The sequence below is a fragment of the Rhamphochromis sp. 'chilingali' genome (genome assembly GCF_963969265.1).
Source record: "Rhamphochromis sp. 'chilingali' genome assembly, chromosome: 7".
NCBI classification, from domain to species: domain Eukaryota; kingdom Metazoa; phylum Chordata; class Actinopteri; order Cichliformes; family Cichlidae; genus Rhamphochromis; species Rhamphochromis sp. 'chilingali'.
Genome location: NC_137934.1, coordinates 9,915,374 through 9,941,015, shown reverse-complemented (window position 1 = coordinate 9,941,015; position 25,642 = coordinate 9,915,374). Strand labels below are relative to the sequence as shown.

Sequence of the window (25,642 nt, the reverse complement as noted above, 5' to 3'; positions counted from 1 at the left end):
TGGCATCTTGTTACAGTAGATAATAATTTCTTTATATATTTTACATTGTTCTCGATAGTTTTTATTTCTTCCATAAATAGTGGCTTAACAGTGACCCAAAGACTAAAACAGAATCAGTTCTAGTTCTGACAAAAATATTGTTAATGATTTCATAGTTAAAGAATACAAAACCATAACATTTTGAATATACAATTTGTCATGATGTTAGCCAAGCACAGTCCATCCAACAGTGTTTTGTAAATGCTTTAAGATGCGTTTCAAAAGCACGATTGCACTGCAAAATCATCGGCTTGAACGAAACCCCGGATTATGCCTCTTATTCTTGCCTCGTCTGGTGTATGTCTCCATAATACATGAGATACAAATTGCACTATATTCCATGTGAATCACCAGGCAACAGAAACACTTCACTTTGAGTACATCTCTTACTTTGGGGATGTGTGTTGTGTCGTATCTAGGACCCCGTGCTACACGTTATACTTGTCAAACAGCTGTTGAAGTCCCCGAGAGACCAAACAACCACTTTAACTTGTCAAATGGCTCGAGACATCGTGAACGGCGTTTATCCATAATTACTTTCAGTCCATTCTTGTCTGGGTAATTCTGTGTATCCCTGAGCCACAACATTTTTTTTTTAAATAGCTTTCAAAACCTCTTGATGGCTGTTTCCATAATGGCTCCATCATCTCATTTGTATATGCACTTTTGATGGCATAATAGACACCAATTATTGGCAATGTCTCTAAACATGAAAACAAGGAAAAGAAAAAAAGAGCAATGCAGGTAAACGTATTGCCATCTCTCTTTTACATTCGTGAATGTTATTGTTTGTTTGTTTTTTGCCAAAGTTAAATGAAAAGGCATGAAAACGCCATTTTTTGACTAAGCTCATTCGTCATCTACGAGGCAGAAGGGACAGTGCAAACCAAAACCAAAATGAGTCACGGCTTGCTGGGAAACCAGTGAAACCAGTCGCACATTATTGCATGCACACGCTGCCTATTGAGCTACAGCATTATAATCTAACATCTTAAGCACTCTGCATTTATCTGACTTCAATCTACTTTAGAAACAGTCCGTAGATTGATGTGATATGTAGAAATGTACAGTTTTTGTTCTCTTTATAAGGCATGCCATTGTGATTCCTTTCTCAGCAGGTCACAGCATCTGTGTCACAGCTGGAGTTGCTGATAATGCTGCAATCCTCTGTAAGTGTCCCCGGACAGTTTCAGAAGGCCACGGGTCGCCTTTGCACAGCAAAGCAAACAGTCAAGCGAGGCTCTTCACACCGGAGGGAGGGTTTCACTTTATTATACACCTGCAGCTTCTTCACATGGGTTCAAATAATAGTCGATAAGATTTGGAGCCTGCGAAATGAAGTTAGCTACACAGAGAACACAGCGAGGGAAATTCAGGTTTGTAAATGAGTGGAAAAGATTTGTTGTCGCCCAAATTAAATCAGCTCGAAAAACAGAGGGAACGTGCTTCTTCTGAAGACAGGATTCAAAGCATTAAACTGCGAGTGATATTCTCGGCTCTGAAACTTTAGTTATATTTGCCCACACAAGTGGGAAATTTTGGCTCCCATCTTTGGTCTGGGGGACAAAAAACACACACACACCAAAAAAAAACAAAAACAAAAACAAAAAAAAACAGGGCCAATATTGATTTTTTATTTAACATCTGCAATTTTTTGCAGTTTTCTGAGCCCATACTGAGGATCCACAAGCAGTTTGGGTTTCTCCAATTCAGCTGGCAAAGGTTCATACTAACATCTTCTATCTCAGACTTCTAATACTGTCTTTTGTGATATAAATGTCGTCTTTCTGCGTGAAAGAGCTGACCGTAAAATATAAAATATGTATGGTGTGCAGCGCAGCCACCATTTGAATGAAGCTGGTATTTTTATTAAGCACAAGCTGCACATACACAAAAAAATACATTCATTTAACCATCTGTTGTGTGACACTAACTTTGGTTCATAGAAGACATCTTAAGTTTGTTAGAAATCATAGGATGGTGTGTTGATATGTGTGCGTGTGTGTTCCTGAACACAGTACACAGTGAAACATATCAAACACTCTCACCTTAACACAATTAAAGCTAAAGTGCAGAGGCTTTGTTACAACAACAACAACAACAGGCATACAGTAAGTGACTCCTAAACACGCACTAATCAGATGACTTAAAGAGCCTTTCGCCTACCTGAATAAAATATGTTTTGCTGCCACCTGGTGGTCACAGTGATAAATTATTTGAGCCTGGATTTACACCCAAGTGTGGAACTTTGTTTGCACCGCCGTTTTTTTGTTTGTTTTTTAAATTCTTTTGTTTTTTGCACAAGTCATCTGTAAGGAAAAAAAAATCTGGTTCTTATCTCAAAACTGTAACATGCTTAAACTTCTTAGAAAATAACTGAGATAAAAAGCTGAAATTCTGACTTACAGATGACAAAAAAACCCTTTTTTCAGTGGCAGAAAAAAGCTTCCATACTAAAGACATTTTCATTATGAGAAAAACAACAGATGCATGCCTACTGCACAACACATAATACTTAAATTGGACCACATTACAGCCACCATGTTCTACTTAAAATATCACTTCATTGGCCTCTTTAGTCGCCCTCTTTTAACTCTGACATACATTTTATGAGAAATGTTTTCAATCGCCGTCTAAACATACACACGAAGAAAACTCACTAGTTAATTAAAACAAAAAGAAAAGTTCAAACTCTTTTAGAAAAAAAAGACTAACCCCACATGGAGTTGTACTGACATCAGTTACCGTGACAAGGAGTCACCTGAATTGGAGCATTTTATCAAATTCACACTGCGCACAGTACTCAGTAGCTACCTTGAGTTCTGTTTCAATATTACATTTACTAACATCTAGTTTTAAGGCAATCAGATATGGCTATGCTTATAGCACAGGAGTCACTGTTTGTGCATGCTCATGCATCTGTCTCTTTTTTTGGATGGAGACGAGTACGCGTGTCAAACTACTGCACTGTGAAATTCTCTCATGATTTACTGCACGTGTTATAGTTTTTTTGCCGGGAATCGCTTGACTAATAAATGATTGTGTATTCAGAGTGTGTCCGGAAGTGCTAAAAAACCCCAAACAAACAAAAATAAAAACACAGTAGCTGGTATGTAGAGAAAAATGGTGCTGTTGCACTTATCCTTACTCACTCATGGGAGCTCAGACTGTGCATTAAACGGCAGATGATGACATCAGTTTAAGTTTAAGTTCAATTCTAGTGAAGAGGAGGCAGTGCAGTTTTCTTGTCACACTCTTTTTTCTTTTTTTTTTTTTTGGCAAAAACCCTCCATATTGAAGTGCCACTCTGACACTCTGTTGCCTTGTAAGAAAAACATCTATTTGTGGAGTCATTTCTTTGCTTTTCTGTGTGTGGAAATAGTTTCAGTAGCATAAAGCTGCCTTGCTGCCGCCACAAAAGAATATGCCTCCTGGACATTTAGGGTCAAACGTAGATGCCTTCAGGGTTGAGGGTGGACGAGACGGCGCTCTGAAGGGCACGAAGGTCACTGGGTAAGAGACGGGAGGAGCCGAGTCGTTTCAGGGAACCGCACTCCGTCTCTGCAGCACACAAAAAAAGAGATGGTCATTTAGCTGTGAGGGGTATGAACATCACTGATATATGATTCTGATCTGACATCCCACAAGTGATTAAGTATCAAATGAGAAAAAAAACAAACTATGTTACAGCAACCCAGAAAGAGGAAGATGCAAGGAAAGAAGACGACGATGCTAAGGAGCAGCCAAAATAAATAAAGAAGACAAAGAGAATGGAGAAAGTTTTTTTATGTAAAAAATGATGTGATTAAAATAAAAACAGAGGATTTTTCTTTGGCTTTATATTGAGAATTCCATTGCTGGTCCATGTAATGGGGCAGTCCTGCCTCACGTAGTCTAACAGGTCATTCTCAGTATGACCATAAGGTGGCACTGTGTCCATACACATCTAAAAGCAATACAGTATGTAGAATGCCTCAGCTGCAATCAGCATTTACAGTAAACTAAATGCTTTCAAGAAGGTGGTGATCTTGTAGAGTTTCTGTCAGTGTGTACGTGTATTTATACCGCTGCTGATGTCTTCTGATGGTTCAGCCGGCAGCACAGTGACCTTGGTACCAGTCTGCTGAATGAACTGCTGTAGGTTGACCTGTCGAAGCTCTTTTGTCAGCTGCTCCAGCTCCTGCTCTTTCTCCTATAAAGGAAAAAAAACACCAGGATAATAAAATGAACTGTATGCCTAGTCTGATAAAAGTACTGCACATGAACAAATCCACAGCTTACCAAAGCTTTCGAGTGCAGGAAGTTACTCTAATGGAGGTGAATTTATTAGGTCAAAATGAAAAAAAGATTGATGTTCTGCTCAGGATCTCTCCAGAGTCATAGTGTAGTTGAGCCAGCCAAAGAAAAGTATCAGCTCACAGATGATTACACAACTGCAGGCAGGGGATTGCGTACTTATTCAGGCCCCTCTCTAATCAGGCAAAGAATGCTGCTAATTCCCTCCCTCCCATTCCCTTCTCGTTACCTCACGCTTCCCACATCTTACTGGACTTCACCCTACTTCATACTAGGATGCATGCAGGCAAAGATCCATCGCACATTGCTGCGAGCCAGAGATAAGGCTTTGCTTCACTGCCCACAACTTAATGAGCTTAGATTTCTATGGTTCCACCTGTGTGCTGAGGACTAAATTTTTAAACCAGCGTCAGCGGAGCCAAAGTTTTCCGACTTCTTAATAAGATTTTTTAAAACACTTTCTTGAAATCTGAATTCTTCAGCCTCTTCCAAAGTTAATGGGAACACAATATTTTAAGCAAAATGCCAGGATGGGCCTCTAAAATAAACAACTAAACAGTTGAGCTGACCTGTAATCTCTTGCCTGACTGGCTGAGCGAGCGTTCCAATGCCCTGCAGCTGTTCTCCAGCCGTGCTGTTTGTTGGCTCTGCATTTCCAACTCTGCCCTCACTTTCTCCAGCTGGGCTTGTACCTGAAAGCCAGAGTGGAAGGGAAGTCAGGAAGCCAGCGCTCATCGCAATTTTCCAGGAGAAATATGCAAAAGAAACTCAACCATGTAGGAAGACTTTTTCATGCTTTGACATGTTTTGAACTTGAATAAAAAGTTTTTTAGCTCTGCAAAACTATTCATCCAAGTTTAGAACACATGTGTCGGTTTAACAAAACATTTTTCTCAACACAACTTTATTTAAATAGCATCAAAACACAGCAGCAGTTGCCTCAATGTGCTTTATATTGTAAGGTAAAGACAATAATACAGGACAACGATATGGTGTGGAAGAAAGACCGATTAATAAAAACTAATGACTAAATGCAAAGTGGTGTATTAAAACATAGTAAGTGACAAAGGTGACCGAAGAAGAAACGCTCAGTGCATCATGGGAATCCCCCAGCAGGCTAGACTAACTGCACCATAAGTAAGAGAGGATTCAGGGTCACCTGATCCAACCCTATATGCTTTATCAAAAAGTTTCAGAGTAACATTTGAGAGTGAAGTGCTCTGTTGGAGTGATACGGTACTATCAGGTCATTAAGATAAGATAGGGCCTGATTATTCAAGACCTGTATGTGAGGAGCAGGGTTTTAAATTCGATTCTGGATTTAACTGGGAGCCAGTAAAGGGGAGCCAATATAGGAGAAATATGCTCTCTCTTTCTAGTCCCCGCGTCAGTACTCTTGCTGAAGCATTTTTCGATCAGCTGAAGACTTTTCAGAGAGTTTTTAAGACATCCTGATAATAAAATAATCCAGCCTAGAAGTAATAAATGCATGAACTAGTTTTGAAGGAAATATCCTGGTAAAAAACCACAGCATGAGTCCTCACAGTGTTACTGGAGGCCAGGGTAATGCCATCCACAGTAAGTATCTGTTTATGAGATCGGTAGAATGTCCCAAATGTTAATTTTTCAATGACTGCACCTCTTCCTCATTGACCCTTTGTTTCAGCTCAGCCTCCTGCTGCAGTCGCTCCTGCTCCACACCTGCCTCCATGCTCTGGAAAGTAAATAAAAATCTCATTTTTCCCAGCTTCCTTCTTCAGTTAAAGCAGCGTGTTTGTGTTTTACTGACATTTATAGATAAGAGGTTTAACTCGTAAAACCATCAAAACAGGATCTGGTGAAATCAGGCAGCTCGTGATGCTAAGTTCACCTGTATGCGAGCTAGATACTCCGAAAGCTTGGCTTCACAGTCGCGTACGCGGCCCTGCAGCTCGGCTAGCTGTTGCCGCAGCTGCCACTCGTTCTCCTGCTCTATCTGCAACTCGTTCTGCCAGAATTCCTCCTCCTCCATCTCGGCGTCATTCCTCCTCACCTGCTGCTCTAAAAGCAGCAGCTCTTCCTCCAGGTTTCCTTCCTGTAAGGCATGGGATTAAAATATGATGTAGGGATGTAAAAATAAAGATATTGGAAGACATGAAAGTTTAGGGTGCAGACGATCTGAAGATCAGCACATATGCAAAGTTTCTCTCAGTGACTGCACTGGCAGCTGTGGTTTTACTCACATCGCTGGCCTCGCCTGTGGCCTCCTCCCAGTCTCGCAGCTCAGCCTCGCAGCCCAGCAGGCGGCTTTCCAGGGCCTGGAGTTTGTTTCTCTGCAGCTGCACCAGTCGGCTCAGCTCTCTGGCCGGACTCCCAGGTACAGATGCTATTCCACCTCCTCCAACTCTGCTGAGGTTTAAACTCACACCGCGCTGCTGGAACTGTTTGACTAGATGCACAGACAAAAAGGGAAGACTAAGATTAAAAGAAGGAAACTGAACCATTGAAGCTAGCAAAGAAATGACTGGTAAGATCATGGCTAATATTTCAGCTATACACACCATCAGTATCTCTGCTTTTTCCAAATATTTCCCGCAGACCCTTGGTGCTTCCTGTGAAGGTCAAAGATTTGCGTTTGGGTTCCTTTCGTTTGAGCGACCTGTCTGTCCCCGATGGACGGAGCTTGGCCAGAGGTGGAAGGCTCTGGCGGTATAGACCTCGTTCTGGGACACGAGCCAGCCCTTCAGAGGTTGGCCGCTCGCTGACAGACGGGCCGGTCCGCTGGAGGATGAGCTGCACGTCACTGGCATACTGGCCCCACTTGTTCAGGGACACTACAGGGTTTTCATTTGGAGCCAGGTGGCGCTCTGTCTCCCGCCATTTCTCGATCAAAGTGTATCTGCCCGTCCGTCCTGGGACAAAACAAGAAGTAGTTGAAAGGTCCTGACATTTTATGACAGCTTTTCACAATCAGTGGAAGGGAATCCTACATGAAGGGTTTGTTTTTCTGGGCTCTTTTCATTGCAATGGACGGGGTTCTGCTGGAAGAAGGAGATGTGATGTTAATTTACCCCTCCTTCCCTTGATGTTCAACAGGTTTCAGTTGAAACAACCTTTATATGGTGCAAGCATTTAAAAAGTTTTCAATTTGTGGGTGAAAATTAAGTTTTACTTGCAAAGTATGTATAATGCATAATACTGGAAGTTTGCCCCACTCTTCTTTAATTTGAGTCAGTTCTGTCAGAGGCTGGGTGTGTGACCCAGTGCTTTCAGTTGGTTTTGATCACTTTTGTTATATTTTGAAGATCATGTGGAGTTTTGGATTATTATTAATTGGCTGTGAATTGTAGTCTGTTTCACCCTGGCCTTCTGTTCTAGTTGTTATGTATTTCCTGTCTGCGTGTTTCATGTTGTCAAGTCTGTGTTGTCTACGTCTCACCATGTTTCCTGTTTTATTTTGAAAGTCTTGTGTTTCTTTGTTCGATGCATTTAGTTTAAATCTTCTCCTGTGACGTCGTTATTTTCATTTGTGTCAGCTGTTTCCATATGTGTTTCCGCTTCCCCTGATCACCTCCTGTGTGTATTTAGTCTGTGCGTTTCACTCAGTCGTGGTTAGGTAGACTGTTTACCCTCCCACCATGTCAGTTCCTCGTCCGGCATGAGTCAGCTCAGGTCGTGTTCATGCCTCATGTTCTTGCTTCTTCATAGTTTTCTGCACGTTCCTGCTCTGAATCATATTTATGTTAGTTATGACAGTTTTGTCATAGTTATCATTTTTCAGTTTTCCCAGTGTAGGTTTTAGTTTACGCCCTTTATTCTTTATCCATGTTCAACCAGCCTGTAATAAACTGCTCGCTTTTTGTTTAAAACTTCAGTTCCTCTCTTCAGTGTCTGCTTTTGGGTCTTCTTCCTCTCTTCTCATGGTCTGACAGTGCAAACCACGACAAGTTCAATGATGTTTGCAGGCATTTGTTTATGCACCGCTCTCTTAAGGTCGTGCTACAGCATTTCAGTCACCTTGAGATCTGGACTTTGACAGGCTTTGATTCTTTTCTTTTTCAGTCATTCTGTTTTAAATTAGCAACAGATTTTGCCGCAGATTTGCTGCTACGCTCAATATCATTGTCCTGAGGTATGACCCAGCCCAAGCTTTAGCTGTTGAATAGATGTCCTCACATTTCTCTAGAGTATTTTGATATACAGATGAGTTCACGCTCGAGTTGGTGATCTCATACACTTGATATGAGGTGTTTGGGTTTTCTCCAAACATGGAGCTGTGTATTATGGCCAAATATCTCCATTTTAGTCTCATCTGTCTAAGGGACAGAAGTTAAAAGTTACAGAAGTGGTTTTCTCTCGGCAGCCCTCCCAAACAAGCCTAGTTTGTTCTGTAACTTTCTAATTGTGCTGTCATGAATATTTCACATGCTAACCAAGGCCTGTGGAGTCTGAGATGTAGCTCTTAGGTTCTCGCAGCCTCTCTAAAAAAAATTGCATGGTCTGACCTTGGGGTGAATATCCTGGGATGTCCACTCCTGAGAACATTAGCATTATCCAAACGCATACCTTTATGCTCAGACCATCAAATTGCCAAATCTTATGCTTTTAAATAAGTGCTCACACTTGCGATTAATCCGTTAATCAAGTGAATTTGATTAGTAGCACCTGGCTACTACTTGCTTAACTCTTGTGGAACCAATACAACTTTTCCACAAGACTATAAGAAAGTTTGGTGCAAACTTTCTTTTTGACATGACCACACTAGCTGTGATGTCCCCAAACTAACTTGTTTAAAGATGATAAAAAAAGAAATAAAATGTTGTCTAGTCTTTCTGGAAATGTAAGTGAACATCAGTTTTCATGTTGACAATTTCTTTTCTGAAGTAAAAACAATCACAGTGTTAACACATTCAAATCTGGGTTCACATTACTTTAGAGGGAAAACTATTCACTTAAATTCCACAGTGAGTGATAAAGAGAGTCATTTATCTGTGCTCTCTTTAAATCTTTTACCAGATCACAGTTTTGCCTTTGTCCGTGTCATCCCTCAGCTTTAAACATTTGCTGAGTAACATCAACAAGGGCTGAGAATGATTCAGCTCACAGATATCCATTAAACACCCTTCTGTATCTGGTTGTGCACCCTGAGATGTTTCAAAAATCACATTGCATGCTGTCAGAGTAAACACCCCGTGGAACCTGTGAAAAAAATCAATCCAGCCTTGTTAAAATGATCAAAATAAAGTTCAATGTGTTTTTGCAAAAAACGACAGACGAAACAATGACAAAAGGCTTTTTCACAGCTCTCCCACAGGCTGCACCACTGGCAGATATAAAGGACTTTACCACGGTGTCTAATGCAGTGGGAAAATTCAAGTCAACAAACAGCGTTTGTGTTAGCCAAAGAACGGGGTTCAGTGGTTCAGGGCCTTTTGTGTGTGTCTCCTGTATTTGTATCTGTACACATAAAGATAAGAGAAAACACTGCCAACTGCACAGCCAACCCCCTTCTTCCACAGTAAGGGTCCTTATAAAAAGAGCTGCATTCATCACTACAGCCATTCAGACTTCAAAGCAGCTTGGCCAGGACAAAAGGCACAGCGAGCACAAAGGACCGTGCCATAACTCTTCCTCTGCTGTCACTGTGAAAGACCCCCACATTTTAACTCTAACCACTGGGGCTACTGAAAAATCAAATATTGAATGTGTTCCTCTAAAAAATGTGTACACATGACTAAATGTCATGATGCCAGTCTTAAATTCACAAATGCAAACGAAGAGGCTGAGCCTGAACTTATTTCTATCAACTGTCAACAAAGGAAAGACTGCAGTATGACTCATCGTGTTTCACAGAGTCCCGTTATGGTGAAAATCTATTTGTGCCCTCTAGTCACTTTTCATTTTCAAGCCACTTATTTCCTCAAGTGTCTGCATGTATGTGGCCTGCCAAATACTGGATGCAACCCACATAACAGAACATCCCAGAATTGATTTATGCAGGACAAAATATAATTTGCACTGCTTTTCCTGGACTTAAGCAGTAAGCAATATTATTTTACTTTCTAGAGACACAGGAAGTAACATAATGTTTCTAAGCATTTGCTACCTGTGAACAGGTTATGTTGTAGTGAGTAATTTGTAGCTTACCAATGGCTTGTGCCAAAGCGATGACCACTTCCTGGCATGTGGTGAACTCCGTGACCCCGCACACAATGCGCTGCACTCCGTCCACCCACACTTTTAGCTCCATGGCCTTCATTCCTCCACACCACAGGGAGCCGCTAGAGATTCTTTATTTTGCATCCTGGAGAGCGAAAAAATAAAAAGTTCGGTAAAATAAATCATGTTTAACTGTTAAGCATCACTTAACCACTATTCACTCCTACACAAGACCCTTAAAGGTTCGATTATAAATATTTTTAGTGGTGGATCCAACCTGATATTACACGCAAAGTGTGTAATAGACAAACTTTGCTTCTCTTAGGTGTGAAATGGACGTGCATGCTTAAGTTGCAGTATATAAGCCAACACTACTGACCAAGGAAAGTATGAAGTACATTCCAGGCTCTTTCTATGCCAGGTAAGATGACGTTTCTTTAAAAGTTTGACTGTTTTAATGTTTCCTTTAAATAAATAAGTGTATGTGTGTGTGTGTAGGACTATTGTACAGCTTCACCTTATTAACTAGAGATAGTTTATCTGAATTTCAGGAGCAGGACCACACCCCAAACACTCCTCTTCCAGTTATACGTCTATAAATAACTACTTGTGCCACACACACACACACACACACACACACACACACACACACACACACACACACACACACACACACACACACACACGTTCTGTTGACTCTTCTATGGAGGCATAAGTGGTCAAGAGATCGAATTATACTTATACAGACAAGCCAACCTTTTTCACACGATCAACTAAGATGGAAGCAAATCCCATCTTTGGCTTCAGCTAATGTGGCTAATTTAAAAACCTTTCACTTCTTTTCATTCCACTTTTCAAAATGCCTTTTCTGCTTCCACAATCTGTTGTCACTGCTAATCAGTGTTGGGACTAACGCGTTATTAAGTAACGCGTTACAGTAACTACGTTATTATTGTGGTAACGAGCACAGTAACTAGTTATTATGCCAAAACCAGGAACGCGTTACTTGTTACTGGGATTTAAATAGGCTCGTTATTCGTTACTTCGTGTGGTGGCTATCGCGGAGCTTCCACAGATTCAATAACATTAGCAAGTGGTGGAGGCCAGCAGGTGGATGAAGGAAAAGGGAGGCAAGAGGAGAGACCCGAAGCGGCCGCTGGTCCGAGAGTGTCAGGTGAACTGAACTTCAGGTAAGAAGTTATGACCTGCAGTCCATCTGGGTCAGATAAGAACCAAGTTTAGGTGGAGTTTATTTTCATTGTGCTGACTTTTTCGTACTGCGTGCTAGCTAGCATGACGGAGTTTCTATACAGCTGGGTGGGTGCTATGTTACTGATGTTGAACTTTATTTTGTTCATAAGGTTAATTATTAGAGTTGCCAACCGTCCCGTAAAAAACGGAATCATCTCGTATTCAGAGAAAATATTACGTGTTTCGTATTGAGGTGAAAAGGAACAGTTTGTCCCGGACTTCAGCTACAATGAAAAAGACACAAAGCTGGAGTTACTCTGTGTCTTTGCTGCACAGCTGCCTCTTCTTCTCTCATCCTCTTACCCTCCCTCTCCTGTTTCTACTTCAATCATGAAACTGATCAATGATCAGCTGATCGGCTTTTCTCTCTTGTTTATTTATTGCCCACTTTGCGCCAGAAAGAGGAAACCAGCGGATGTCGCGGTAAACAACATTAGCACTTTTAAGCTTGATCAGCTGTTGTTAGAATTTATTTAATATTAATTTCTAGTATCAGCTTATGTTTGCTGGAGCCACAGCTGCAAAAAAGCTGCTGGTCATGATATCGGTTTGGTTATGTGGTGAGAGGGAAACATGAAGATGAAACCAGGAGATGTCCTTACTGAATCATCAGAGCTGTGATGGAGAAACAGGTTTACCTTTTAGGTGACATGAATGAGTTGAAGGGAAGTTATGAACTGTTTCTGAGAGACAAATAACACCAGGATCCTTTTCCAAGTAGCTGACAGCTGGTAACTGTGCAGGGGCGGGTCTAGCAAAGTGTTGCCAGGGGTCCATGTAGGGCATTAACAGGGAAAGGGGGGCACAAGGAAATACTTTCTTATTCTCATTTAAAATGTCTCACTTTTAAAAAAATAATTATCTGAGTCTTACAACAAACGATTGATAGATTGATAGATATATACCATCAGAACAGTGTACATCACTGTCACAACAGTGTTTATTTTCATTCAAAGTCTTTATGATTTTTCCTGTAATGGTGGGCCGGTCTCTAGTCAAAATGCCCGGGACGATTTTTTTGTCCCAGTCCAGCTCTGAATGCAGCTCATCTGCAGTCTGGTGTTACCTACATCTTCCTATTCAGAAGGCAGAATTTCCGAGTTCTGAGTACAATCGAAAGCACCACGACTGCAGTTTTTGTGTTGGATGTAAAAAGCAGGCTAGGATAGAATCAGGCGTGGGATTTCTCCCGTGGAAATGTGCAGATTATTTTTTCCTTTCTATTGGTAGGTGGCACAGTGCACTTGTGGCAAGTAAGCAAGCTAGAAGACTGGCAAACTTGCTGGGTATCCAGTTACGGAAGCAACACATTAACAAGAGAATTCTGAGTTAAACCAAACTTACTTTCCCTAGTAACTAGTTACTCTGAAAGTAACGAGTAACTTGAAGTAACTGAGTTACTTTTGATAGAAGTAACTAGTAATGTAACTAAGTTACTAATTTAAAGGAACTTACCCAACACTGCTGCTAATTATGTATGAATAAATCCATTCTGTTACTGGGAGTATGTCTGTGAAGGTTCTCAGTCATCCAGGTCATCATAGTCTAAGGAGCTTGGGAAGAAAAGCGTCTGGTCTTCTTTTCAAGCAACTTAAAGAAGTCCAGATGCTTTTCTTTCCAAGCTCCTTAGACTGTTACTGGGAGGCTTTCTGTGGGGATCTGACAGGCCTGGAAGAGCCTGGAAGAGGCCTTCCCCAAACTGCAGCTTCTGGTCTAAAGCTACAACTTAATTTAAGGGCTAAAAATCTAACATAAAAAAAACCCCTGTAATAACTCAAGGCCTCTTATGAGTTATCTGCACCAGTCAGCTACCCATATTAAGAATTTGGAAATTCAGACACCAAAAGCCAATTTTCTACAGCTGGGATAACTCAGACATGGACCCATGTAGGTGCACTATCCAAACCTTAGGCTATTCTTCGTATACATGGGCCAGACTGTCACAGATGTTCCAGCAAATTGAGCAGTAACTGCACTGAATTGGGATGGGAAAGTGACCAACACATCTTCAGCTGTGCAGAACGCAGCACTTGACCAGACCGTAAGTGAATGTCCTGCCATGCCAACAAAAAGGATTCATGCCCTAAAAATGGAAAATCTCAACAGCTAGTTTTGACTTGTCACAAATACCTGAAACACTGGAGCATAGATAAGTTGTTGGGTTGTCAGGGCTTGGAGAAATATTACAGACTACACACAGAAACAGCGATGCCCTCCTCAGTCACTTCAGCATCCCTGAGGCGTACACCAAATGTGAGTTATACAGCAGCGCTGTGAGAAACAACACCATGCTGCAATTGTAAATGATGCACAGGCTGCAGGTATTCAGACATACACAAGGCAGTAGCAAAAGTCTTCTGCTTGATATTCATATCAGGCTGGAAAAAGTACAGCTTGAAATATGCAGATGCCACCAGAGTGACAGTTATGACACAGGTGTGCAACCCACACTGCACGGTGCCAGCCACTCACACCAAATGGAGTGTCAAGCACGAGATGGAAGCTTAAAAAGCCACCCTTTGAAGCACAGCTCCCATCACAGAAATCTACAAGTTGAACAGTGTGGGGGTTTTTTAATAATAAACATCAGCTCAGAATTCTGAGCCGCTAATGATGGAGTAGCATGTGATTTCTTTCCTTTTAAATACAGAACACGTAGCATCCAGACGTCTTTGGAAACAAAAAAACAAAAAAGTATTTCTGCTTTCAGTTGTGCAATGATGCTCTTGAAGTGCATCATTGAATGATACATTGTCTCCACACATAAGGATAATTATATATAACCTGTTATGCAGAGATGGATGTAGCCATACAGATGTGTAAGAGAGCCAGAGCCAGAGATTTCTGGCTCTCTTCCACAGCATGTCTCTCATCCTGTCTTCCTTCTCTCACCCCAACCGGTCACAGCAGATGGCTGCCCCTCCCTGAGCCTGGTTCAGGGAGGGGGTTCAAGGGAGTTTTTTCTTTCCACTGTCGCCAAAGTGCTTGCTCAAAGGGGGTCATATGATTGTTGGGTTTTTCTCTGAATGTATTATTGTAGGGTCTACCCTACAATATAAAGTGCCTCGAGGCGACTGTTGTTATGATTTGGCGCTATATAAATAAACTTGAATTGAATTGAATGTGTAAAACCCCCCAAAAAACTACACTCTTAAAGGCAAGTTCCCGAGATCTGCAACATGCATTTGGTTGAGTTTACAGAGGTTGCACACTGAGTGAGAAGTGGGGTCATTTTCTCAAACTCCTGTACAGTTTGACTTCTTTTTTTCTTACCTCCTGCTGACAGAAATAATGCAGTTTTCAGGCACTTCTGCATTGGCTTCACTTTTCAAAACCTTCAGGCTTTGTCTGTTTTTTATATAATGTCTATAATTTTAACGGTCTCTCAGGTTATTGATTGACAGAGCCGGCGAATAACTTCAGTTAAATGGCTCTACCAGCTGAATATAATGGAGCGCATAGCAGCTAAAGAGATCTCCCAACATTCATTACATGTACTCTATCAGGTGAACACAACAGTGATTCAGAAGTGGTGCTAATTCTGGAGCTGCACCACCTTTGAGCATTTAACAAATGTGACTAACATTTCTTCTGCAGCAGGTAGATTCAGGTGGAACAACATGATATTATGACCAAATTATCCAGTCAACTTAATCACCCTTGTTTTAGTTAAGTGTTTCCTAAATGGGTTAAGGGCCACTAAAGAGCTAAAACCTGATGCTCCCAACAACAACACACAACACTAGTTCTCTGTAAGAGATTTCATGTAACGCTGCTGGTGAAATGTTGTACCATCAAATGCCTGTGGTAATGTAATTGTGTTGTGATCGAACTCTTCCGATATATTTTTCATTTCCTGGTGTTCAGTGCAGAAAAGCTTACAGGCACACAGAATGAGAGTCATTTCAAACTGCTGACACAAGCGCCTCAGCAGCGAGGCAGTCATTATGGCCCTTGCAAGCCTGAGCAACAGAGCAGTGAAAGAGCAGGTGGCTAATACTCAGTCTTGCAACCATACTGGGCAGCATTGCTCCCTGTCTCCTGACTGGGCCATCAGCTCAGCTCTGATCCTTGACTTGCCTATCGCTTGAGGCGATAACAATTTAAGCACCTTGCATCTTCGTCACAGCTGGAATGGGAATCCCATCTCTCCTCCAATTTAACTACTGCCCCCCCCCCTGGAGGCCTTTTTCTACAGAGACCGCATTATGCTGCACACTCCTCTGCGCTGAAGGCATCTGTTATGGGCAAGGTGTGCATTTGGAGTGAAACTGGGCGATTTGTTAAACGAGACAGTATGCATTCGAATTGAGATAGATCCAGCAAATGAGATTATTCTCAAAGGAGCTCAGCGGCTTGGGGAATAGAAAGGAGACAATAAGAAAACAAAGAGGCACAGTGAAGGTGAAAGAGTAGGGGTGCAGATGAATAAACAAAACCAAGCAGGATAAAATTAAAAGGAAAAGGTTGGATCGTTTGAAGAAGGAGTGCAAACCCTTTTGAGATGAATACCTTGCGTTCTCCTGAACAGGTCAACTGTTCTGAACTGGATTGACTGCAAAGAGTGTGCTGCACCATTAGCCTACTTGTGTTTGCTTTGGTCACCTGGAGATTAAAACAGTCGTAAGACGCCGACTTGTCTGCAAACACTCAGCATTTACTCTCCGAGATATAGTAAAACTTGAAAAAGTGTGATGCAAAGCAAAAATAGTTTGGAATGGATAATATGGCCTTAACTCTACTGAAAATTTGTGGACTACACTTAAAATGCAGCTCCATCCCAGGAAACCAACCAACTTAAATGAATTCTACTAATTCTGCCAAGAAGAGTTGTCAAATATCCGATCAGAATTATACCAGAAGCTTGTTGATTGCTACAAAAAGCATCTGGTTGAGGTTCAACATGTTGATGGACATTTAACCAGATATGACTGGGGATGTATGTACATATTTGAACCTGCATTGATTACAGAAAATGAAAAATAAACTTGTGCACCCAATTATTGTTTTTAAAGTCATTAAAGATGCATGCTGCACAATTAATTCACTGTGGAAAAACATTAAAAAAATTTGAATTTAGACATTTGATCACACCTGTATCTTTAATACAAGGTTTAAGACAGAAGCCAGGTGAGGCTGAAATGTTGTCACTGAATTTTTATTATGATGAGTAACATCCACTGAAGTTTAACCCACATATGTGGTAATCTTTCGCACACTTTTATGATACTCTGCTCACACTAATGTGCATACTCACACTTTCTATGAGCACTTCTATGTGAGACATTTGGATTTCATTTACTCCACTGTGATGCATTTATTATAAATATATCAAAACAGAGCAGGGGGTTAACGTTGAGACGGTCGACTTTCTCGTGAGGCTTTACTTTGCAATGCTCATATTGAAAGTGAAGGAGTTATTTTGGGGCAGTTAACACTTGATAAATGTATTTTTATGTAAATGTAAAGATGGGAAATGTTGACATAAAACTGGCACAGCAGTGAGTGGTTGCAGCACCTTTTCAGCACTGCAACATGTTTTCCACTAAACTAGCAGTTATGTTCAATTAGAAGATGATTTGCATAAACACTTTAAGGCCACATGTGCAGACAGAGTTGTGAAAAATATCAAATAAGATATCAAACAGCCTAAAAAATATTAGATTCAAACTGACCTCGCTAACATGGTTCCTGGGTTTTTTTTCCTTTTGATGAATTTTCATTCCTTTACTCATAGAGCTCTTACGGTTCCCTTGACACAAACAGCATATGCTGATAGATGTTTGCTTTTATCAGGAGCGACACACAGGACCACAGGAGCAGGCGGCTGTGCAGAAGCAGATGTTCAGATCATTTTTAGTCAAAACTTTATGCCCTATAGTTTTGATCCAAAAACAATCAAATTGCAACAACTTAGATGCTCCAAGTAGGTCAAACTCATTTTACATGCATACTTTTTGATCTTAAGTGGGACAGACCAGTGAAGCATGAAAAATGTGTCCAACTTGTGACGGTGGACACTTTCCACCCAAATCACATGCAAAAAACTTTATTTTACTGTTTCTACATTTTGCACAGGCTCACAGTGCTGGATATTTTTCCACATGGACAGTTAATAAAGAATCAATCAGGGAACCAATAAAGAATTAAACCGTATGACCAGAATCAATAATAGCATTGGTGTCAGTATACTCTCATTAGTCTCTATCCTAAATCACCATCATTCAGTTCTGAGCTGAACTTAACAGGTTATTGAAGGTCTAAACTGGAAACCTGAAGGTCAGAACAACAAACTGTCGACAGAGTCAATAACTAATTGAATTCTCTGCTCAACTGCTCCAACAACATGGCCTGTGAAGCCCGTCACCTTGTGCAAAGTAGCTTTGATTTTCTTTTCCTCCTTGCTGATAAGTTCCACCAATTCCTCCAGAGACTTACCTCAGCCACACCGATCACTTTCTCTCTCTCGCTCTCTCCTTTTTTACAGCTATTGCTATTACTGCTCTGAATTTGCATCATGCAATTTCCCTTTCCTCCCTGGTTATGACTTTAATCTAAATCACATTTACTTTGATGATCCCGCTGCCAGCGTGTGAATTAATAAATCATACAGGCGGGTATAAACTAATTAGTATGCGGCGACACTGGTTTCTATTTTGATTCGGCTTCATTGTAAATGTATACTTCCATATTTAGATGTGTTCAGTGAGCCACAAGTCCGCACAGTCATAGTTTCTAGAAAAGGAAGTGCAGGTGCAGGATATTCTTCTTGTGTTAGTCATTTAAAAAAAGACTCAGTGATTCACATTCCAACTTTATGCAGTAATCCATACACAAAAATCCCTCCCACCACTCCAAACCACCACTAAGTACACACAGATTTGACAGGAAATCTCTTTGACGTCACAATTTTTGTCACACACACACACACACACACACACACACACACACACACACACATACACACACAACAGGGCATAACAACAGCCTGGACCAGAGCAGGTTTTGAAATCAGATAAATAAAACCTCAGATGAACTCCAGATGTGACATTACACTGTGTCATTGTTTAACACAAACTAAGCTAAAATGCAGTAGCAGTGTGTGAAACAGTAAGTACACTCTTACCGTTTCAATAGGAATTAAAAGGATAAGTAACAGCCAGGAGTTGGTAATCAAATGTGCTTGATTAAGGAGTCATCAACAAGTATGAGCACCTCTATCAAAGCAGGAGTTTTGGCAGTTTACAGGCCTGGAGCATTCAGGTGTGCGTTAACACAAAGCCAAGGAGGAAAGGCATCAGCTGTGATCTCTCAGAAGTGATTGTTGCTCAGTCTGGGAAAGGTTATAAGGCCATTTCCCCCCAAAATTAAGTCCATCATTCCACAGTGAGAAAGATTATTCACAAGCAGAAAATATTCAAGACAACTGCCTATCTTTCCCAGAATTGATATCCCACCAAATCACCCCTAACGGTGAAGGCTAAGAGCTACATCTCAGATTCCTCAGTTAACATGTTAAATGTTTACGTTCATGACAGTCAAAATTAGAAAAAGGACTCAACACGGATGACTTGTTTGGAAGAGAAAGACTCTTCTCTCTAAAAAGAACATGGTAGCATGGCTTAGGTTTACAAAGTGGCATCTAAACAAACCACAAGACTTCTGGAACAATATCCTGTAGACCAGCGGTCCCCAACCTTTTTTGCGCCACTGACCGGTTTATGTCCAACAATATTTTCACGGACTGGCCTTTAAGGTGTCGTGGATAAATACAACAAAATAAAACCAGTATCGGTACCAAAAAGAAAAAGAAGATTTATTCATAACACACGGGAAAAGACCTAGGGAAAGAGAGTTAACGATAAAAAAAAAATTATGCTAAAAACCGATCAGAACCATGAAAACCATAAATTTCACACCCGGTACCAAACGACTCACAGACCGGTACCGGTCCATGGCCCGGGGGTTGGGGACCGCTGCTATATACAGAAGAGATGTCCACGTTTGGAGAACGAGACACTAACAACTCATACCCACGGTCAAGCATGGTGGATGATGGCTGATAATTTGGGTGTGTTTTGCAGCCACAGGACCTGGGCACCTTGCAGTCATTGAGTTGACCATGAATGCCAAAGTATTCAAGGGTCTAATGTGAGGCCATCTGGGCGACAGCACAGCAACAAATCTACAACAGCATAGCTAAGAAGGAATCAAGGTGTTGCAATGCCCAGATCTGAGCCTTATTGAAATGGACCTTAAGAGATTCGTGCATTAGTCACTGTTGTAAAGAAGAGTGGAGCAAAATTCCTCCACAATGATGTGAGCGACTGATAAAGTGAATCAGAAAACGATTACTTCAAGTTAGTGCTAAACCTGCTTCCACAAGCTACTGAATGACGGTGTGCACTTAGTTCTTCCACACACTCGTCATGCATTTATTCCATTCATCCATCTTCTTCCGCTTATCCGGGGCTGGGGTCGCGGGGGCAGAGCCTAAGCACAGAAGCCCAGACCTCCATCTTCTCAGCCACCTCCTCCAGCTTGTCCGGGGGAACATGAAGGCATTCCCAGTCCAGCCAAGAGATATAATCTCTCCAGCGTGTCCTGGGTTTGCATTTATTTATTTATTTGTAATGATGTCCCAGTATGTAAAACCTTTGAACTGAAAAACTGTGTCTGTATACTGTTAGAGTTGTGGCTGATCACATTCTACTGTTGGCTCAGAGAAATCCAAAATATGGTTTCTTTCTTTTTTTTATGCATTCTTGGCAAATTGATTTAGCATTTAACTACCATGGAATTTATTTATTTGACCTGTTTTATGACTAAACACTGAAATAACTGTGCTTTTATTTAGATCTATTTCTGATGCTACATATAATATGCTTTCTACTTGAGTTTCTAATGGTTTTTTTTTTATCTTAAACAGTTGTATTACTGGAGCTTGCTGTGTTTGCATTCATGTATATTTTCCTTCAACGAGCAGAAAAACACGTTGCATAAGAGACAGAATAAACAAATATAAACAACACAATGATCCGAAGGGAGATCGAACCACGAAGACAGAACATGCTCGATATAGGAGATGTTATACTCATGCGAGTCATAATCTCAGAAAATGCTTGAAAAGATTGAAAACGACTGATGTGGGAAGGAAAGGCTGCAGCTATCAGTACAAATCCTTGCTGTCAGACAACTTCTGCCACAGCCATTTGGTTTCAGACATGAAAAATATTGTGTTGTCTGGGCTGTGAACCGTTGAGCTAAACTTAGTTATGACTCCAGTCTAACTCCCCTGAAGTTTCATTCTCAGGATGCCAGAGGAAGGCAGAGTTAGGGAGGGGACGCAGCGCGAGAAGTCCAGGCTTCTTATTTATATTTCCTCAAACATGGATAGCAGCTCATGAGAGGGATCAGCACAAAAATGAAGCTAAAAGCTCCTTTAATAAGCCGTGGATGAGCATTGAAGGAACAGACTGAGAAATGTTAACTAAAAGCTTTTCATTTCACACCGACTTAAAGGTGGAATTTAAATCCAATATGCAAACCTAATAGTTAATCTCCAAAAGTTGATTCTGTTTATCTGGACGTAGCGTTTTGTGGGAGAAACGTTTCGTCACTCATCCAAGTGACTTCTTCAGTCTCGATAATAGTTAATAGTTAATAGTTCATTTCCTGCCTTGGTCAGCTCTGTGCCATCTCAGCCTCTTGCTAAATTACAGTTTAATAGACTCAATGCCAATCTTGTTGCTGTGTGTACCCTCAAACATCTGATTAAACAGACACATTTGCTTTGAAAAATCAAAACTCGATCATATTTTTTTTTTTAAAAACACGACTGTCAGTCAAAAATCTAATTACTAATGGAGACATGGCACTCAGTAGATGAGACTTATAGCAGTTCAAAAAACAGACGATGCCAATTTTTTTATACGCAACAAGAAGGTTGTGGAAGCTGGAGGGGATCCACTGAAAAACAACAAGTGGCGCACAAACAAAAGAGCACGCTGTAATGTGCATGCGTGAGTCCACATGGCCAGCAGCATGACTGGATGCAAACAATCCCTCACCATGGTGACGCAGCTCAGGCTTTGTCCCGACCTTACACAGCTGACCGGAGTGATTGGAGGGTACGGTCTGGGAAAGTAGACCACACAATCGGCAACAATTAAGAAGCAGTCCGTGCTTTCCTGTCACTTCCTCTTTGTTTCCTTTGAATGTGGGCTGCGAGAAAACATGAAGGTGTGCTCTGCAGTGGGGGTTCTTGTTGGAGATGTAGTGGAGTTTTGCTGGAACATCTCAGAGTTGGCCTTATGGTGGATATTGTCTAGTTTTAGCTGGAGCGGTCATGCCAAACAGATAAACTCTATCCTCTATGTTAAGAGGTCAATGGCCTGCATACAATTTAAAAACTTACTCCTAATAAAAATGTCCAGGCTCTATGAGCTTGCTAAAAATCACTGGATAAAAGAAATCTTCTGCTGAGAGTTTTTACTTCACAATTGTGTAAGCTGCCTAAAATGATCCACAATGACTCCCAAACTAGTTGTGAGACTACAATAGTAGCTCACAGACACATAGCTTTAGCTCAGATTTTAGCTGTGTTAGTTAGCTCATTCAAAGCTCAACGTCAGAAGGTTACTAATGTTCAGATGATCAACCCTCTGGCACCTAAAACTTCCCTACTAATATCTTGCCACAGTTGTAAAGACTAAAGCCTGCAGCCGTCATACAGTGACCCACATTTGCATCCAATTTAGCAATTTAGAATGAACAATTAAGCTAATGTGCATGTCTTTGGATTGTTGGAGAAAACCCACGCAATCACGGGTAGAACATGCAAACTTCATGCAAGAAATGTACCAGCCAACCATATTCAAACCCAAGATCTTCTCGCTTTGAACAACAGGAAGGCTAAAATGCTAACGTCAGCAGGTAATCCAAATATAAACCCTAAATGAAATTACATTTCGACCTCTGTGCTCACACAAGATGTCACTGTTCTTGATGGAACATCCTGGAGGTTCACAGGCCCTTCAATACAGCAATAAACTCATGACTCTGCTTTTAAGTTGGCACACAGCCTTCATATTATACACCAATTTCCCACTCCCCCTGCCTGTTTCTCTTTACTTATATACTAATATAATGTAATGCTTTTAAGAGTCCATGAGAACACAGCGGTCCTCCTAAAACTGATAATGCATATTGCAATCTATAAATGAAACCTCCACCTTCTAGCCTCCTGTGCAGCATTAAGCTGCACAGGAGGCTTGATGTGGAGATTACCTCCACATCAATTTTGTCAGCTGAAGACAGTGAGATGGCTGCATATTCAGCAAAAGCTTGCATAAGCTGAGTGAAAAGCTTGAGAACAGCTTTGCAATCAGATACTATCAATCATCTATTGTGTCATAAACAGTGTAAGAGTTCCCTGTTATTAAGCAAGCAGTGGTATTCACACGAATGCAACATGCAGTCCTTTGTGGGTAACAATTTAAAGGCAGCTGCAGGTTTTTGTCACAACTGCTGGTGTCATGGGTAACAAAGCAGTGTACTCACATTCACACTTCAGCTGTATCACTGGATGTTATTATTTTTTACTGTTACAGGAAAAAAAAAAATCACTATGTTGAAGCAGAGTGACCAAAGTGCCCTCTTGCAGTTTCAAAAGTTAAAACTAATCAGCTTGCTGAAGACAATAAGCCTTTAACCCGGTAAGACCTGCAGCTTAACTGACCGCAAGGTGCTGGGAGGGGGAGTCTGCTGAAAGATAAACTGGACTGGATTTACACTGCAAAGTCTGTTACGAGTCTTCCCACTTGGGTAGCATGGTTCTGACATCTCAGGCAAATGCAGACACAGTGTGAATGAATATCAATAATGCAAAAATATTGGTGCTTAGCTGGCATGGGAACTTGTGTGAACGGGGAGATTTTTTTTGGTCAGGATCTCTTTGTCTTATGATGGTAAACTGAATCCGTGGACAAAATTGTAGCTTTTAAGTAGATGTGGGCAGATTGATCCAAATATTGAAAGTATCCATACCAATGCTGGTATTGGTATTGGATCTATACTGTTTACATTGCAGGTCTTCAAAAAAGAAAAGAAAAAACTGTTTCAAAATACATGAAAAGCTGAAAGGTGTGTTTTGCTAACTAAGTATAGTGGAAAGTAAAAGTCACAGTCATTTAGTAATCATTAAAATGTATTCATTTTGTAAACTGATGATGATTGATCTTATAAATCACGAACCACTACTCTTCCCTATAAGCTGCCTTTATAGGCTAAAAGTATTGTATCAGTATAAATACTCTGTATCTGATCATACCAAAAGTTGCAATATGGCACTACTTTTTAGAAATAATGACAGGAATTTTTAAAAATAATTACTGACACACTGAAAAAGGCTCAAGATTCACTGATAATGAAGATATCTGTAACAGTTTCTCAAAAGGTTTAACCGTTACCAATATATCAGGAAACAACAGTTTAGTAGCAGAGTATACTTCTCAGAGCAAAGTATTCCTACTACAAACAGTTTACCCTTGCGTCCGCCACACGTGTGCTTCAAGGACTTCTTCCTGTGTGCTGTAGCTGCATGACTCAGTTGAAGGAACTTGATTAAAAAACCACTGCTGAGTACGCGCTTACAGCCAAACTCTATAAATTGCATTGCAGGGCTCAGCAGACAGATCCCACTCACGCACTGACCACTAACTCACTTCCTGGATGGCTCATGGATCTGGTATTTTGTGTCAGGAACACTGACCGAGGATGTGGGTTAGATTTCTTTGAAAGGGAGGACGAGAAGGGCGTGAATAAATCTGTCAAATAAAGTTACGCAACTGCAGTTGATCGGTCATTTTAGTCTCTCTTCTGCGTTTGTCCTCCTCACAGGCTTTAACACAAAACTGCCAACAGTGAACTTATTAGCCCATAACAGTCTACAAGCTTGTCTAAAGGACAGCAGCTTTTAAATGTTGGCGTGACTGACGCATTCACTGCGTTCAATCCAGTGCAACAAACACGACAACATACCTCTTTCCAGCCGCAGCTCACTGTGTCTTAGACGATTAAGAACTCTCTTGTTCTGTAGCCACCGAATATCTCTCTGGGATAAAATCCAGTACTTTCTTCGTCATGGTATGCGGGCCACTTGAGGGAGATCCCTGTTTATTCTGTGCCGATCGGCGCCTGCATCACAGTTAACGGTGTGCGCGCATCCCCGCCTCTTCTAGAAACCGAGTGGATGTAAACACGAGTCCGTCCAGTCATCGGACATCCTACAAGGGGGCTTGTAGGCTTGCTATCAGTGAAGGAGACCTCACGTGTAAATCACGATCGGAACAGAACTAGGACACCGCAAGGCATGACGGACCGGTTAAAGCTGCACCGCACTGGCGACGCAAATGGACCGAGACCCGCGCAGTTACACGGAGGGTTCTGATGGAAATAACAGGCTTTGCACGTGTTTATAGTGCTGAACAAACCCTTAGCGTTACACATCTGCAGCATATGTTTACATGAAGCCCCGTATTTGCATGACAGCAGCTTGTAAAGCCCAAAACAGACTAAAAATGCCTTAATCAAAATAAAAAGTGGAGTGACTTTACCTTCTACAATGCCATTTAGTAAAGAAAAAATAAATAATAACATAAAATGACACTGAAATATATTTGACAATACACTGAAGAGCAACATGTGCTAGTACAACTATGTAGTTTTAATCCTTGGTCCCCTCCAGCAGTACTTGAAGCCTTAAAACAGTCTGCTTTTAATGCCTGCGTGCCTGCCTGTGATAAAAAAAAAAAAAAAAACTGATTGTCTTACATTGAAATGTAATGTAGGCTTTCCTGCAGAGCAGAGATCAAGATCGAGAGCCAGGTTTTAGTGCACTTATTAAATTAAATTCTAT

The 25,642-nt window shown here is 41.1% G+C and overlaps 1 protein-coding gene across 3 annotated transcripts; it reads right to left on the bottom strand.

Moving 5' to 3' along the window:
* Positions 1–1,659: 1,659 nt before the first annotated feature.
* Positions 1,660–25,072, bottom strand: rassf8b (Ras association domain family member 8b). Of its 3 annotated transcripts, none has more exons than XM_080886512.1 (9): positions 24,766–25,068; positions 10,462–10,618; positions 6,876–7,226; positions 6,558–6,763; positions 6,206–6,409; positions 5,975–6,049; positions 4,905–5,027; positions 4,105–4,231; positions 1,660–3,600 (listed from the first exon to the last, which is right to left on the bottom strand). In XM_080886512.1, the coding sequence occupies exons 2-9, from the start codon at positions 10,571–10,573 to the stop codon at positions 3,485–3,487; spliced, it is 1,314 nt and encodes a 437-aa protein (XP_080742638.1). In that variant the 5' UTR covers positions 10,574–10,618; positions 24,766–25,068; the 3' UTR covers positions 1,660–3,484. The 3 variants fall into 3 exon arrangements, with proteins under 3 accessions (XP_080742638.1, XP_080742639.1, XP_080742640.1); XM_080886513.1 differs by lacking the exon at positions 24,766–25,068 and adding an exon at positions 17,400–17,510; XM_080886514.1 differs by lacking the exon at positions 5,975–6,049 and having other exon boundaries at positions 24,766–25,072.
* Positions 25,073–25,642: the final 570 nt, after the last annotated feature.